Genomic DNA, 17,363 nt, shown 5'->3' with positions numbered 1-17,363 from the left:
CCTCTGATATTGGTTTATAACCTCGCTGTCTGCAGTGTTACTTGGTCTTTATGAGGTTAGTTGTTTACCAGTGTTCTCTAACCGACCTCTGAGGGAGTCACTGAACAGCTGGATTCATACTGGGAACAAAATATATAAAGATTGACTCTATTTACTAATTAAGTGACCTCTAAAGGTTATTTTTCAGGGGTATTAGAATTTTTTGCGGGAGTACAAATGTACATCACACCTCAGGGTTATGTAGGTAAAACATTTTTGAGAACCATGCAGCAGCTTCCTGCACCTTCACAAATCAGGATTATGTTGGTCTTTCAAAGAAAGTAAATAAAAGATTTTGTTTTAAAAGAAAAAAAGATAAATCACTCCAGGACTTAATCACTTTGAAAACTGATTTTTTTTTTTACTACTTTGTTTTCAGCTAGCAGTGTAGCAATTTTACTCTTTTTTTGCAGCAGCAGAAACGTCATTAGACAGATTATATATTTTTCAGGCTGCTTTCCTAATTCGGCTAATCTGCTGTAGTTTTACACAACACATTACCTTCGCACCCTGGAGTCCTGAGGGGTGAAGACGTGTGAGTCGCAGTGTTGCCACCGTGTTGCAGGTCCACCCGACAGGGGCGTGTGAGCGGGCCCCAGGCGGTTTCAACATTACCGATGCCGTGGCCGCTGATTTTTGAGCCTTTATTTTTGAAAAAGCATTTTAGAAAACAGAAGAAGTAAAAAAAAAAGCAGAGCTAGAGAAGCTGCTGCTTGGAGCTGAACAGTTGGTCTGCATCAAGCCGCCGTTCCAAGTCACCCAATTAGTGACAAACATGGTTCCACGCAGCAGTGACACTAGTTATTAATTCATGACTGTTGCAAAACGCTAGAATTGTAAAATGTATGCAAGCAGAGACTCCCATATTTCTGGCAGTGTCCTTTCCTTCGACCAGAAATGATCATACCTTATTTATGCACCTGCAGTTTTAATTGTTTTTACGTCCTGGGTAAAATAATGACTTCTCAGTAAAAAAAAAACTTGCATCCTGTGTAAGTCAAGATGGTGTTTATCTTCTCTGATTGCCAACCAGCCACCAGACTTTCTGATTTACAGGGGCGGGCCAGAACTTTGTACACAATAATAAAAGGTAAAAGTTTCTGTAAATGTTTTCTAACCCACACAAGATCAGAATTGCACATAAAGGCTCAAATATAAACACCTTTACTGTATGCCTCTGGCACTATTGCCGCATTATTGCCATTCATGAGAGTTTCTGTCTATTGGTTGGTTTCCAGTCACAGTTAAAGCTTTAAGGCTTTAAAGCATAGTCCAAAAATAAAGTAGTTAGGAAGATTTAACGTTAGAACTTCTTAGAAGTTTAATGTTAACCCGCTTTATTTGTTCCGAAGCCCATTTTGAAGTGAGTTTGGGTTCCTTCACCTGACGGCACAATTGGGTCCGAGTTTCAACCATTTAGCTGTTGATTTAGGATTCAGATTTGAGTCCTTCTTCATCGTTATACCATCCACTTTGTGGATTTCACAACTGACGTCTTGTAATGACACAGACCCTCAGGACGATGCTACCACCACCATGCTTGACCTTAGGCTCCGCGTTCTTAGGTTAAGAAGTCTCCAACTTGACTCCCACAAACACGCTTCTTGTCATAGTGGCAAATGTTTGACTTATTTGACCACCAACCTCGTCTCTAGACGGGATCTGAGTAGTCCACGTGAGCAGCTGCAAATTTCAGGCGAGCTTTAGGGTGTTGCTTTTGGAGCAGGGGCATAAAACGGGCTTTGCTGTGAACAGTGACACCGATGGCAAGCTTCGCCCCATGTGGATGAGGGACCGTTGCAGACCTTTCTAACTTGTTTTCTTTCCTCTGAGGGGGATGACTCAGATCTCCTGGTTGAAATATGGATACAGGTGAGTGTTCCCAAAAGGTTCCGATCGTAAACAGCCTCAGATTCAATGGTACTGAAATGTTGGATGTTGCTTAACAGGCAGGAGCCAATTGAACTCTGCCAAGCCTGCCTATAAACGTGGCCAAATCTCCAGCAGGAAGTGCACCCGAAGCTATCTGATGGCCGCACTGTTGAACTGTTAATCTGCAATTTGATAAGAAGGAGACACTCACAAGCCCCAGGAATAGCTGAACACGATTTCCTATTTATGGATTAGGATGTTTCCGGCCCCCAGGCACGGTGTGAATTACCTTTTAGTAACGGACAACTATCGTTTAAAACCACGTGCTCCTGTTCTGGTTTGGGACTTCATTAGCTAATCTACAAAAGCCAGTCAGATGTGGCCAATGAGCCTGGGAACTTTGTTGGATTAACCCGGGATAATTGGTATAAGATTGCAATCAAAGATTTAATTAGGATGTGGCTGGAGCTACTTTATTCCCACCTAACAGCTGATTTGTGATGTGCTCATTCTAAATGAGAGAGTCTGTCTTGTTCTGACATTTAATCTTAGAGGGGAGTGTGGAAAACAAATGCTGTCCTTCGTTCAAAAAGGGAGGGAGTATGATGCACCCTGTTAAGCCTACAGAGACATCCACCTTAACAGACAGACCCCAGCCAAGAGGCACACGGTAACTCTGAAGGACCTGCAAAGATCCACAGATCAGGTTTGAAAATATGTTAACAGGGCACATTTTTGTCCAAAAATCTGGTATTAAATTACTTTCTTCAACAATCAGGTTGTTATATTTAGTTGTATTTGTGCAGGTGGGGGAAACAAAATAAGACAATTAATTAGCCTATTCCTATTGTATATTCTACCTGGCCTATTTTGCACTCATTGGATATTTTTGTTAAATTTTAATACTTTTTCATTGACTTTGGTATTGGGCTTGCACCGGGACCAGAGTAACACATTTTGTTCCTCCTCGTGTCTTAATATGTGTTGAAATGACAATAATAAAGTCCAAGGAAGCTCGCGTTTCCAGCTCTGCATGAAACAAAGTGAACGCCAGGGGGCAGCAGAGAAAGAAAGGTGGACAACGCCTTTGGAAAATATATCCACGAGGAAAAACGAAAGCCAACGAGCAGCCAAAGAACTAGAGCACATAGAAAAGATTTTCGGTGTTGCGCAAATGGTACCCATTGTGTGGCTCTCATTCTTTTGTGATGCTCCTCTGAAGTACATTTCGTATCTGTTGTAATTTAAACGGAGGTAAAATGCGACTCATTATTTCACCGCACACATAGAATTAGCCAGGCATGAATCAACAGCTTTTCTACCTACGTGGTTTCTATGGCGTAGCTGCTGTATTGTTTTGGTTAGGAAAATTTGCCTGTTACAGCCACGGATCGCTTTCACTAAGGTCAGCCCTTAATGCATGCATATCGCTAAATGTATGAAAAGTGTGCCGTTCGTGTGTGTTTACCGGCATAATTAAGAGAGGGATAAAACTATGGTTCCCGTTCCCGTGTGCTCGTCTGCATCTTGCTAACTGAGCTAGCTAGGTGCAAAGATAGCCATTAGCTCAGCATTTAGGTTTGCTATTACAACTATATTGATTTTATCAATGTAAAATCAAACTGTTTGATTGGTTCATCATTAGTGGCATCAAAATATTGTGGGGAAAAATGTTTTGGTTTATTCATTAAAACTGTTAAATTTGATAAAAGCTAGCTGTTGACACATTAGCATAAGGCACTGCTAACCGCTAACAGCTGTTTGTACCGTCATTTAATTGTTTGCCCGACACCCTGGTGTGTTGTTAGAGGTGGGTATCCAAACCTTGACCACATATTGTCATTTTATTGATTGTGAATACGCCAGCTCAAAGGGGAACAAGATCATCCCTGTAAAGATGAAGCTGTTCTAGGGCATATGTCTCAAAAAAATTCCATCACATATAAGTGTTTATGATTTCAAAGTATTTAAACAGATTGTTTGCTAAAGGAAATATGTATTTTAAATCAAAATGTATTTCTTAAATATGTTGTAAACGCCTTTCTATAGTAATCTGAAGACAGGGTTGATGTGAATTTAGGCTTCTCGAATGTAGATCTATAAGTATTAACATATTATTTTATTTGTATTTTAAAACTGACACTACTTGAAACAAAAATGCTACATTTAAAGTTTGTTATTTGTGACATACATTTATAGTTCATATAGAGAACCTGGCGTTATGGAACATAAAAGTCCTTTTCACTCAGTTTCCTTTCTGAGAACCAGCATCACCTTCCCTCTGTCTAGAAACAGATACTTTCACTGCTATAGATACTGTTTCTTTTCTATTCTATTTATTTTCTTTAAAAACATTATTTCTACATTGTATAGAACCTACCTCATGCACCTTTTCCTCCTTTTGGCACCTTCTTTTGATTACTGAGCTGATGTGACACGTGAATTTCTCCACTGTGAGATTAATAAAGTCTATCTTATCTTATTTGAATTTTGCCACACAAAACGCATTTATTATTATTATGCAGTTGTAGAACCCGCCCTATTTTAACTAGTTTAGGTCCCTGTTTCGTTGTCTTTGTGGGATTTATGACTTTCACCTTGGTTTATATTTATCAATATTTTAGTCTTACAAATGGTTTTAATATCCATGGATATGGGAGGTACCTCGTATAATGTTTGAGCAACAAGAGGAGAAGTCCTATAGGCCTGTTTATATGAAGGGATGGAGTCAAAAATAATCTGGTAAGGTAAAGCTCTGTCGAAATCGTCCATTAGATTTTTTTACACTGACCATTTGGCAGTGGATGTGTTTTGGATTCATGCACAAACGGGTTTTAATGTCAATCCAAAGGAATTCAGCGTTATTTGCCGTTTTCTGGGAGTTTGCTGCAGATTAGTTGGAGCATAAGATCTGAACGCTGCTTCTCCGTGTTCTTCTCAACGGTCTTTTGGTGATAGAAGGCCAACTTTGTCATTGTCTTTATGTTCAGGACGTTCATGTGCGAGTCCATCGCTACACCCAGACTTCAGGCCTGACTGGTGGTTTCTAGCTGCAGTAACTCTAGCTGAGTATTTTTTAATGGTATTTTAAAAATACCATTTAGAAACAAAACTGTGTGTCTAATTAAATTAAGGGACCAGGCAAAGGTTTAAAAAATAATTTCACACACAGAAGAAAAGGGGAAAAAAAAGATTCATTGTGTAAAGTAGGGTGGGAGACAATGCCTGGCCAAGAGGTGCCCCTTATTTATTTTTCACAGTGTTGGCAACACTAGCTCTGTGCTAACGCTTCATCTTTGGTCCACAAATAATTCCTTTGGTTTAGTTTTTTATTCTACCACAAAACCAAAGCTTATTTAATGCATCGTTTTTGTTGTTCTGGGTTCTATGCGCCCGCTCAACATGCAGACAAACCCAGCTGTGTCCCTGTCCTGGCACCGGTGACTCTGTGCTTGTAGGCGGAGCCCCAGCAGAGGGCAGTGCTGCACTGATATCGCGGGACGTCTGCAGGGTTCATTCTCAGGAGGGATCCCGTTTTCTCTTCTTCTCCTTCTTTCCTTTCTCCGCTCTGTGTCCTCACAGCTGAGCGCCGGCATCTTTCAGGCCGACCCGAAACAAAAGACGGTCGGGTCTGGTAACGCTCAGCAACTCTCAGACCAAGAACTGAACCGGATTAGTTTGGCCCGGATGGGGACATAAAAACTGTCCATTTACCCCCCTGAGTACGTCTCTCGTGTGGGACATTTGCCACGAACAGCCAATCATTATCGAGTAAATAAAATGACGTCACGCCCCGGCACAAGTTGTCTTTGAGTCCGACCAGAGGTCCAATTAGTCGTTTTACTGCGTCGTTGTTCAGTTTCAGGCTCCACCACGACACGGGCCCCGGTAAAAATGTGACGGCTTTGAGCGTTTCGCTTCCTTCGCTTTTCGCTCATTAATGATTGATAGCAGCGAGACATTTCTATTAGAGGAAACACGGCCAGCCAGCAGGGACCGTAGGCTTGAGCCAAGGCTGGGAGGAGTTAATGAAAACTACATCCAGCTGCAAAAGGAGCAGTCTATTTCCTGGCGTTGCTGTCCAGTGTGTGTGTGTGTTTTACAGGACAAAATAGCATTAAGCAGTAAATTGTGGAATAGGCAACAGTATTCAACATTTAAACTGACACATGCTCTTTTATTTATTTTTATTTTTTTTCAGTATCTCTTAAAACAGATTTTTAAAGAACGGTTTTTATACATGTTTATTTATTTATTATCATCATTATTATTTTTTTTTTCTCTTCTTTCAAATTTTTATTGTGAATATAATGTAACATGCTCCTTTATGTATCTATTTATTGTCTTATAATGGAATTTTTATAGTAGTGTTATGTGTGAATGCAGTGTGACACATAGTTTGGACTATGTAGCAGCCAGAGTCTGTAACCCAAATCAATAATATCTATCTATCTATCTATCTATCTATCTATCTATCTATCTATCTATCTATCTATCTATCTATCTATCTATCTATCAAAAAGTCCATGTCTCAATACTAGACCCGATTTCAGGCAGCAGTGTGCGCCCCATCTGGTTACTTTCAGATAACACCCCAGCTAAGCGTTGACCTTTTCAGGTCTTATATTAATACTTATTAAATCCGTTGATGTGGGGGTTTTTTTTGTCTGTGTTTATTTCTTTTTCTCCCCTGTGTTCATTAAAGGTGATGGATGAGCAGACGGGCTCTCCTGCAGCCAACACCGACAACAACAGCCAGAGAAATGGGGATGAGGTAAGAGGGCTACCTGGTATCAAACGGCGTGTTTTTCACTTTCTGTTTCCAGAGGAAACTCGTCCTAGGTGCTTACCTTCACCTCCCGGTCATCTCTCTCTGTTTTTTTTTTTTTTGCTGCCGTTTCTGCAGAAACCTCGACGTGGCAGCTGGACCAAAGGGAGGAAGAGGAAGAAGCCGATGAAGGACAGCAACGCGCCCAAAGCTCCCCTGACGGGCTACGTTCGCTTCATGAACGACAGGCGGGAGCAGCTGCGGGCGGAGCGTCCAGACGTGCCCTTCCCAGAGATTACGAGGATGCTGGGCAATGAGTGGAGCAAGCTGGCCCCGGAGGAGAAGCAGGTCAGACGAGAAGTCGTCAGACGGCGCAGAGCTCTGAGCGCACAGCCGTGAAGAGAAACGTCTGAGCGGTGGCGTTTTTGCCGGAGCGAGCTCGTGCAGCAGGCTAACATTTAAGGCTGTCCCAGCGGACAGAAGCAGAGACAGAACACGGGGCTAAACGAAGCTGCTAAATATTCCCAGGCCCTTAAGGCCCCCAGTCATTCACATTACTCATGTCATAGACCAGAGACCAGAACAAGTGGCTCTTTAGACCCTCCTACGTGGTTCTGATCTGGTTTTTTAATGACATATCAGCACAGAAGTGGCACTAATGATACAAGCAGCCCTTTTTATCTGTTTTAATGAAAATGCCTACCTGCTCTTTTATCTTTAATTGCACTAACTTTTCTTTTTTACATTCTACATAAATTTAGAAATGACTCATCTGGTCTTTTTCTCCTCAACAAGGTTTTTTTTAATCATCAATTAAACTATATAACGGTTGTATGTATAATAACATCCATTTATTTTCATCCTCTCCCTGGTCCTTTGCCACCTTAGGCAACAAAATACCTGCTGATCTCCCCCCCACCCCCGGCTCTACTTTGACTGGGCCATTCCAACAGTATGCAGTATGTCTCGGCTTGTTTTCCAACTGGATGGTCAACCATTTCCCTCCATTTTTATTATGTTGAGCTGCATTAACCTCATGGAGGTCATTCATTCTACCAAGCTTCCCCGTCGGTTCCCTGGTAGCATCCCCTCAGGATGATGCTGCCACCACCACGTGCCACTGTGGGGATGATGTGCTCAGGGTGACTGGCAGATTTTAATTGGTAAAGTCATTTGTAAACCATGGATCCCGTCCTTCCAACTTAGCTTTATGTTATTTTGTGCGTAAATCCCAACAAAATAAATGGGAGTTTGTGTCTCTGCTGTAAAAAAGGGGAAACGTTCAAGCAAACGAGGTCCAGCCCGATGCTGGGTTGGATTTTTGTTTTCATTCATTTTATCCAAGGGTCCATTCTCTGCTGGAAAGTTTTTGTCTCCTGAAGCAAATCCTGACGAGTAACAATTACCCACAATCCTCTTTTTCAGCATCTTTTTATAGCCAAATGTCCTTTTTTCCTCCCCGTTTAGCCACATCCTCCCTGCTCATCTCAGCTTCCTGTCTTGTCTCCATCCGCAGCGCTATTTGGACGAAGCGGAGCGCGATAAGGAGCGCTACATGCGAGAGCTGGAGAAGTACCAGAAGACCGAGGCCTACAAGCATTTCACCAGGAAGGTCCAGGAGAAGCAGAAGGGCAAGAGGCACAGGGGAGGTGAGATGTGGCCGGGGGAAGACGTTTGGCAGCATGCTGACTTTCCCTTTTTTTTCCTCTACTTCCTGGTAGGAAGGCGTTTGAGTGAGCGACTTCCCGTGTCTGAAGATGTTTGGATAAACCCGTCATTGTTTGCTGAGGAGTCCTGTCCAGACAGGATGACTCACACGAACGTGAATCAGTAATAAGAGCGAGTGGTGGAGGAAGCTGTCAGAAATGGGTGGTTTCTCTTTTTGCTGTGAATCCTTTACCCAACGCATGCAGTCACTGGATGATCAATTGGAGCTTTGGGTTGCGTTCGGGAAAAAAACCTCCCAATCTGTACAGACACCCATGCTGTGTGTGGTTAGAAGACGAAAACAGTGCAGGTTAAAATACGGGAAATATAAAAATAGGAACATTTCAGCCGTTTTTTCCTGAAAACGTTGTCATGCTGTTCTCCTTTTTAGGCTGTGTTTCATTATTAAAGGGAAGTCAGATCCAAGAATGTGTTTTTTTTTTGGCATCCAGTGGGAACTAAAAGTCTAGTTTACATGGTTATCTCTCTCTATCTCTATCTCTATCTAGAGATATCTAGATAGATAAACAGCTGTGAAGCGGTTTTAATGACACACTCTTTGCTTTATTTGGCCAAATCGTTATCTTGAAACTTTACATGCGGCCTCAAAAAAAAAAAACAGCCAGCTGATGAAAAGCGGCTCCGCCTGGTGGGAAAGAAAGCAACAAGTAAGGTTTCCACTCAGCTTGAAGCCTTGCCTCATTAGAGCTGACTGATATAAAGTGTAGACGTTTTTATTGACGTTTTCTGTTTTCTTTCATTCCCTGAGTTTATAACGAGGTGACGACAGACTGCACCCCAGAAAGTCTGACTCATCTGCCATGTCCTCTTCTCTTCTTCTTTCCTTCCTCTCCAGATGTTGGGCACCAAGTCGCCAGCGAGGCCCTTCATGAGGTCAGTAAGTCTTTCCTGCCTGGTAGTAACACTCAACATTGCCTTTTTATAAGTGGTAACTATCATATTTCATTGGGGGGGGGGGGCTTTTTTAGTTCACTTTGGGATTTTATGTGTTAAACGAACCCATTAAGTCACGGAGGAGAAAAGATCTTATCTAAAGGGTCTGGCGTGTTTAAAAACAAAATATATCTTAGGGCTACATTTATTTTTCTTGACATGATCACAAAAATATCAGCTAAAAAGAGTAGAACTGAAATTATTTTACTCCGTTCTGCTTCGCCTATGACTGCAGGGCTGAATTAGGGTTTCTTCATGCTTTTTTTTTTTTTTCTCCTTGTTTTGAGCCAGATTTTCCCAAAGGAGAAGCAGGCGGTTCAGTCCGCTTTCCAAAGGATGAAAGAGAAGCAGATCAATTGAAAGTGTGAAACTTTTTAGCATTTCTGCCCCATTGAGCTCAGTCCCCAGGACTGTCTTGGTGCCCCTTAAAGGCCGACCAGAGATATTTGGTCTTTCACTCAACATGACTAGAACCAAGGCTGTCATTTTCCTCCACTCAGATTCTCTCTGTAAGTTTAGTTAATGATCAAATAGCTGTAACCTCTCGGGGATCCAGGAGCTCTGATCTAAACCCAGAGGAAGCAGGCTGACCTCTTTCTTTGCTAAGATCCTCTGAAGAAGTGAGGAGGGACTTTTAACCAAGTATTCCGTGTCAGATAGTCCTTTAGAAATAAAATAAGATGCACTTATTGGCCGGGCATTGTGACTACGGTAGTTTTGTGAAACTAAGGGAACACCGTGTTGGATCAGTGGAGGATGGGGACAAAATAGCAGTCATTAGGAAACAAGACTGCAGCTGACGATCACTGGGGAGACAGATCAGGACACAGGCTGACGTGGTGCTGATGAAACAGAGAGGGAATTGGAAGTAAATCAGTAAATCACAAGTGACTAAGATATTTAACGGAAGGCTGTTTTGTTAACCAGACTTTTAAATATATACGATGGGTAAGCTTGACAAATAATAAAATAACCATGGTGTTGATCTTTCTTTATGTATGATTGTGTGTAAAAGTCTAAATGTGCTAACTGCGCAGTAGAACGTGTTTTAGTTGAAGGGAAAAAAAGGAAATCAAGTCAAACTGGGAGGGGGACATTTCCAGTTAGTCCTGAGAGCTGGTAAATCATGGGGACAACTTCTGCTTTTCCGTTTTTAACTTTGTTTTTTCTAAATAACTAATACCGTTGTGTAACGTGTCATATGGTGATGATAAATGGACACGGCATCACGGTGTATCCGTTGTATTTTGAAATGTATTTAGTAGCCGGCCTGTCCGGTCTGGTGTTTGTCGCCTTGCAGACGGCTCATTTATATGGTGGAACTGATAAATCCTTCTAGTGGGCCTCATCGTGTTGATAGACTCAGCTGTGGTGCCCTTACAGACAAACGCTGCTGAAAACATTTCTTGGCAGCCTCTAACAAAAACTTGCGAGAAGAACTCTGTGGGCAGGTTTGGTGTGAAGCAAAAGATGAACGTGTGGGAAAGCTGCCTCACGGTGTCCATTAAGCATGGTGACGGATCCGTGATGCTGTGGGCCTGTTTCTGCGGGAGCTTCGTTGAAGTGCAAAGCCTCAGAAAACCCGTTGAATACGCGTAATATTTGAACAAACATCTGGCGGCCTCTGCCAGACCATCACTTAATGGTCCATCACTGGGTCTCTGTTTCATGTCAGCTCAGACTAAATCCTCGTGGGTTGAGCTGAAGAGAGGAGTGAACGTGAGAGGATCCCCAGACTTTGGATCGTCTCCAGACATAGAGGAACGACCAAAGATCCCTCGCTCTGCATGTGCCGACCTTGAACGTACCGTTTACTGTAAAGCTCGGCAGCTTCTCCAACCAGAACCTGCGACACAGGCCATCCCGTTTCCTCGGGATGAGAGAGTCCCACTGAGGAAGATCGCTAAAGACGGGGTGTGTCAGAGGTCATCCGTGGTTAAACGAGTAAAACAACGCTTTATTTCATCTTATTCACACAAAACAAGCAAAAGCTTGATTATAAGGGTGAAAGAACGAGCTGCTGTTTTTTGGGTTTTTTTATTTGGCGTCCCCTCCCCTGAGAACCTGTAAGCGCCGGCGGCCCTCCTCTGCCTCTGAGCGTTTTCTGCTCGTTGCCGCATGACCGAAGCCGGGTTAATCCTCTTTAGAGCTGCGTTTATGATCCTGACGCTTAGCTTCCACTTACCGTGCAAATTCACTTTTATTAACTCCTGCCTGTAATTAGGAGGCTTTTCTCCGTAGTCCCCTCAGAGCCCGGCGGAGGGCTACGGCCAAGGTGACTTAACTGGGACGGGCGTTTCGGTGGGAACGGCGGCGTTTTCCTCCCCCCCTGGATTCCCAGAAGCCGGGGATTCGGCGCGGATGTCGTTACGCTGGGAAACGAAGAAGGATGGCGCTTTGTTACAGAGGAGGGAGTGAAAGCTCTGTTGCGTCTTGTGCTTCTGTTGTAACGCCTGTCTTTAGTGCAGATTTATTGCATTTCAAAGCCTCATATCTCAGACGCAGCGATGATGAGATTACTTCCATCTCTGCGTTTCGTACCGTTGCATCGCTGTATACGTCTGGTGGCCAGATATGAAATCAATTACGGGCCCACCCACAGCCCAGTAAGACAAATGAGTGTGTCTCACAGTTTGGCTAATCTGCTTCCTCCCCCTTAATGTCTTTGGCTACAAACAGAAGGACGCGGAGGGAAAGGACAGGACTGTGTTCGACATCCCAATCTTCACAGAAGAGTTTCTCAACCACAGCAAAGGTAAAGAGCCGGCAGCCCGCCAGTGCTCAGAGACGTGATTTAACCCTCGGACAAAAGTTAGAGGAGAAGCTGACTTCCGCGTTGTGCCGCTCTGCCTTTCCCCGTCAGCGCGAGAGGCCGAGATGCGGCAGCTGCGCAAGACCAACATGGAGTACGAGGAGCGTAACGCGGCCCTGCAGAAGCACGTGGAGAGCATGCGCGGCGCCGTGGAGCGGCTGGAGGGCGACGTGATCCAAGAGCGGGAACGCAACGGGCTCCTGCACCAGCACCTGGAAACGCTGCGCCAGGCACTCACCTCCAGCTTCTCATCGGTGCCTCTGCCAGGTGAAGCATCGTCTCCGAGGGGGGAGGGGGGGGCTCCCAGTGTGAGTTACGCGCCCCTGCAAAGTGTTTCGTCCACGTTTTGTAATGTTATGATTATAAATTTCAGGGTAAAGTATTCAAGATACATGTGGGAGAAATTCTGTTGATAATGTTCTTAAAGTCAGTGCTGGTGAAGATTCTCAGTCATCCAGGTCATTGTCATTCCAAAAAAGTTAAAAAACAAAACAACTGGACTGTTTGTTTAGTTTGTCTCAAACTACAGCATCTCATCCACCAAACACATAGTTTTCTACAGACAAACCTGCATATTTGTGTCAGGAATGTTCTACACGGCGTAGGTGTGTAGAACATTTTGTTCCCTCACATATTTAAACTTTGTTTCCTGAAAACAGAGCTGCAGATTGGGTAAAAACACCAGAAATGGACCTGATAGGCCCAGAAATGATTGCATAGGAGTTCAGTCATGAAAGGTGATTACAACACGTCAGGTTAGCAGCCTCTGGGATGATATTTAGCTTTTTGTTGAGAAGCGGTTAAATTCAAGTGGGTCGGCATAGACCCTGTGTGCTTCTGACTCTACAAAGAGCAGATTTGCCTTCACTTTTCCACTTTGATTGTGGCGTCTTAATTAGCAAACTCTTCATATGTGTGTGTGTGTGTGTGTGGGAATCCTTTCTGTAACAGTAAGCCACACTTGATTGGCTTTTATAAAAAGAGCCTGCAGTCACATAAATCACTTTTATTTAGCTTTTTCAATCAGAATGGAAACAACGGGTGCTTTTAAGTACTAGAAGCACAATTCTAAGTAATTCTAAGTAACATTAAGGGGCTGAAAGTCTGCGTAAATACAGTGTAGATGGGGATCCAACATGAGCTCTTCTGACAGCTAAGCCTGTCAGAAGAGCTCCTGATGCAGAAGTCCTGAAGACGGCGAAGTGAGGCCGCGCTTTGAGAACGAGCATTTGTAATGTTACAGGATCAAAAACAGCTCATTAAGAGCTTTTTATGGGATGGAGAGGGTTTTGTATTCTCCCCGTGTTTTCTGCCTGGCTGTTAACTGGCTGCAGAGTTGGGGATCGGCTGAACAACGACGTGTCCAGAGACTTCACAAAAACAGCCATCGTAGCGGTGCAGCCTGGAGGTGATGAATGTCTGGAATGGACCTGAGCATCGCTCTGGACAGGGTGGTTCTGAATACGGTGCATTTAGAAAGAGAATCTGAGAGTTAAAGTGGAGAATTCAGACATCGGCAGTAACAAATACCTCCTGGTCACTCTGCAACTTGTAATGGAGCGCCGTGCAGTACGACTCTAAACCACTTGATCATTTTCACATTGTGTCAGAGTGAAACTACAATCGACTGTCTGTTTGTCTTGGATTTCATGTCATAGACCGACACGATGTAGCTCATAATTATGAAAGAGAAGAAAAATAAAGCTTTGTTTTAAAACTCGCTATCTCTGGAAGAAAACTAGTAATCGTGCACTCCAGTGACCTTTATGGCAAAAACAGGCCCTGCTGTTTATAGTAGAGGACCGACCACACATGTGGAGGAAGGTGCTCTGATCAGATAAGATGAGAACTGAATTTACGGCAGCATCGTGCTGCCGGGATGTAGTCCTGGAAGAAAACCTGCTGGAGGATTGAAAGGACTGGAGGCGACGTTGGACTCTAAACAACCCGATCTACAATGGACCAGTTTAGATCGGGCGTGTTCAGCCCGCTGAGAAAAGACAAAAACATGTCTAGACCAAGAAAGTAGAAAACAGTCGACATGAAAAAGTTTCTTTCTATAAAACAAAGCATTTTATGTATGGATCTGCACGGATTTACACAACAATCAGACTACTTTGTTCATGGATTTAGACTGGATAGTCTATAGGTGAGCAGACAGAAAATTCAACAAGCTACCATTTTGGTAAAAAGGCCCAGACAGCATTTCTCTGACTCTGCTCTGCAAAGATAAATGAGCAAAACGTGTGGATTTATGAAGGCTGCTTTGATCATTTGGCTTGCTGTGTCGGTATATATGCAGTCTGGTGTATTTTTGGTGTTTTTATTGTGCAGTCCATGTTTTTGTTTCTGCACTTAATGTGGTGTAATGTGTGTATTTTATCTTTATTTATTGTATTTTATGGGGGCAGTTTTGTAGTATTTTATTTGATCTTTTTAGCACATGTAGTCCAAGACAAATTTCCCCTATGGGGACAATAAAGTCTAAAACCTTCACTCTCTAGGTGTGCAAAACTAGTGGGGAGTAAGAACACACCCCAAACGTCTTGATGCTGAAATTGGAGCTAAGCGTGGTTCTACAAAGTCAATGCATGCTGCAATTTTCAGGATTTTTATTTTTGTAAAAACAAACAAACAAACAAAACTTTACTTTGTCTTGGCTCAAAGAGTTTGTGGTTTTGATGTGATCAGCGGCGACAGAGTTGCCTTGGCGACGTCTGGAAGCCACCTCAGCCTAAACGTTGTGGCAGCTGCTGAAATCCCGGCCTTCCCAAGAACCGACATGGACCAACGAGTCTGTGTGAGAAACGCTGAAGGCCCGTGTTCTGTGTCCTCAGGCAGCGGAGAAACCCCGACCCTCGACACCATCGACGCTTACATGAAGAAGCTCCACAGCATCATCGTGGGGAGCCCCCAGGAGCACGAGACCCTCGTCAACACAGTGAGAGACGTAGTCAGCCGCCTGGACAGGTAGGAACTCGATTTACTCAGTCTGAAGGTGAATTCATTTAGTATACAGTTGATCCAGTACTGCTTTTTTATTTTTTTATTTTACAAACTCTCTGTTAATTCGGGATCTTTTGTCTTTTGCTGCTGTTTGGAGCAGATAATTGGATCAAGCTCGGCTGATTCGATGGATCAGGATTTTCTGCAGGATTTTCATCAACTCTTCGTCCCAGTTGAGTTAAAAATGTCCAGAACTCTGCTATGATCATATCAGTGAATGTGATGTAGCGTCTTCTATTTATTTATTTTTTTCCACCTGATTGATAGAGCTGTAGTGATCTCCTAAGCTGGGCATAAAGGGTTTTTTTTTTCTGCCGTGTCTCCTGCGCCGTCCTCACTGCTCCTTTCTAGCAGCTGCTTCCACAACAGAGCCATCGCTATCATCCTCTCTGTGTTTTGTATTAAACCATAACCAAGAAATGTTGCTGACATGTCTGTTGTCCTCTTAGAGTCTGTTCAGGAAGAAAGCACTTGTGCCATTGTTTGCCCGTTGTGAGAAGTGTTTGTATTTTCAATAAAAATGTTTCCATGGTCTGTGTTTTAAGTCCGTTCAGACAGCCTCGTGACGGTAATACCAAAATGTTCACCCTGAGATACAGAATGTGCCGCTGGATTACATGGGTTGGCAGTTTTCTCCGTCACAGTCGGGCTGCATTCTTTGGTGATCTCGTACATTTATTAAAAACTCAAAACCTAGCTCAGAAACAGGTCTCCGTTTATGGTGGCAAAGCAGATGTGTTCAAGCTCTGTTCCTTAAAATTATACACATTTATCTTTAAGTCATGTTCATTCCCTGATCCAACATTTGTTTGAGTTTCTGCTACATACAAAATGTCTTAAATATGCCTGTACTTTCCCTTCTTAAAGTCTAATTAAGTTTTACATGCTTTTATGGTCATTACCTGGCCTATTTATTCTACAGTTTTTTGTTTTTTTTTTGGTTTCTTTAGTAATCTGCTTGCTGCGTTCATATTTTTCAGTCATTCGTAGTTCTGGTCTATTAAGCTGTGACAGAACTACAAGCTCCATGATGCAGCGCCTCGATGCAGAGCCGCTCTAAAGTCTAAACTGTAGATCAGGGATCACCAACCTTTTTGAAACCGAGAGCTGCTTCATCATACTGACCTATGAACTGCAAGAGTCCAAGCTCACCTTAACTTTACGTAATATAAATATGTTTTAAATGCTTTTGTCATTTTTAAATCTGTGTAAATGCAAGTATGATTGAAAGGGAAGAGAAAGTGAATAAAATAGCATTTTAAATGCAGCTCACTGGAGGGTTGTGCTGTTTCTTGAACAGGCTTGAGGGGTTCACATATGGTCCTTGGGGGCTACCCTGGTGCCTGTGGGCGCCATGTTGGTGATCCCTGCTGTAGACGTTGAAGTTTGGGAGTCTACGGGTAAAAGCTCTTGAGTCACATTCCAAAGAACGAAATTTGCTAAGTTCTAACATTATTGAAAAAGGGTAAACATGAAACAATGTCCGTAATTAAATACGTTGTAAAAAATGTTTTTAAAAAAGGTTATTTTTCTTTGTACCAAAACTATTTCAGCTTTAAAGTGTCTTAATATTGAGTCTAGTGTAGAAACCATTTTAAGCCATACAATGTGTACTAGTCTTATGTATATTATTACACTTTTTAAACTCTTAGACAAAATTTTTAGACTAAATTTGAGCTTTGATTTATACTTTGGTGAAGGCCCAATGTACAAAATGGCGTTCCTTTTAATCTGATATAATAGTGTAAACTGCTAATAAATATGCTACTGCTACTTAGTTTCATAAAGGTAAGGAGTAGGTTTTGAAGTTTCCAAAACCAGATTCTTTATATGAAAAAGGTAGTTTCTAGAGAGTTTAAGAACTCACCGGCTGTGTAAAGCCAAAGGCTTCCAGTCTTTGAACTATGTCCGTAAATCTGCTGTGGCTTGTCGGTGCTAATTTGCCTAATCTTATTTACTTCCAGTTTATTCAGCCAAATTAAGCAGCTCTGCAGTAATTCGAAAGAAGCTGGACCTCGATCTGTTCAAAAGAAAAGCTTTAAACCGTGATATAAATGTCACCAACAGAAGCCTGTAAAGTTTAGTGTGAATCAAGGGGGTGGCTTTAAATTAGGCCTTTCCATTCACTAACGCCTGTTGAATTTCACTCTGAGAAGAGCTTTCTGTTTATGTGGAAATACTTCACAGCTGATAAATGGGATATTG

The 17,363-nt window shown here is 42.7% G+C and overlaps 1 protein-coding gene across 3 annotated transcripts; it reads left to right on the top strand.

Moving 5' to 3' along the window:
- The first annotated feature begins 3,035 nt into the window (after nucleotides 1-3,035).
- Nucleotides 3,036-15,692, top strand: hmg20a (high mobility group 20A). Of its 3 annotated transcripts, none has more exons than XM_012868914.3 (9): nucleotides 3,036-3,165; nucleotides 6,617-6,685; nucleotides 6,818-7,027; nucleotides 8,196-8,328; nucleotides 9,243-9,280; nucleotides 12,020-12,095; nucleotides 12,204-12,419; nucleotides 14,990-15,122; nucleotides 15,259-15,692. In XM_012868914.3, the coding sequence occupies exons 2-9, from the start codon at nucleotides 6,620-6,622 to the stop codon at nucleotides 15,260-15,262; spliced, it is 876 nt and encodes a 291-aa protein (XP_012724368.2). In that variant the 5' UTR covers nucleotides 3,036-3,165; nucleotides 6,617-6,619; the 3' UTR covers nucleotides 15,263-15,692. The 3 variants fall into 3 exon arrangements, with proteins under 3 accessions (XP_012724368.2, XP_021175481.2, XP_036003201.1); XM_021319806.2 differs by lacking the exon at nucleotides 3,036-3,165 and adding an exon at nucleotides 3,184-3,316; XM_036147308.1 differs by lacking the exons at nucleotides 3,036-3,165; nucleotides 15,259-15,692 and adding an exon at nucleotides 3,184-3,316 and having other exon boundaries at nucleotides 14,990-15,126.
- Nucleotides 15,693-17,363: the final 1,671 nt, after the last annotated feature.

The sequence above is a fragment of the Fundulus heteroclitus genome, chromosome 2 (assembly GCF_011125445.2).
Source record: "Fundulus heteroclitus isolate FHET01 chromosome 2, MU-UCD_Fhet_4.1, whole genome shotgun sequence".
Classification (NCBI taxonomy): Eukaryota; Metazoa; Chordata; class Actinopteri; order Cyprinodontiformes; family Fundulidae; genus Fundulus; species Fundulus heteroclitus.
This window is presented reverse-complemented; position numbering and strand designations above follow the sequence as displayed.

What these genes read in the sequence shown, in the direction of transcription:
- hmg20a (XM_012868914.3), top strand. Translation starts at nt 6,620, where the DNA reads ATGGATGAGCAGACGGGCTCTCCTGCAGCCAACACCGACAACAACAGC. An exon ending in GCCAGAGAAATGGGGATGAG is followed by an intron (nt 6,686 to 6,817) that starts GTAAGAGGGCTA and finishes CCGTTTCTGCAG; the next exon opens with AAACCTCGACGTGGCAGCTG. An exon ending in CTCATCGGTGCCTCTGCCAG is followed by an intron (nt 12,420 to 14,989) that starts GTGAAGCATCGT and finishes CTGTGTCCTCAG; the next exon opens with GCAGCGGAGAAACCCCGACC.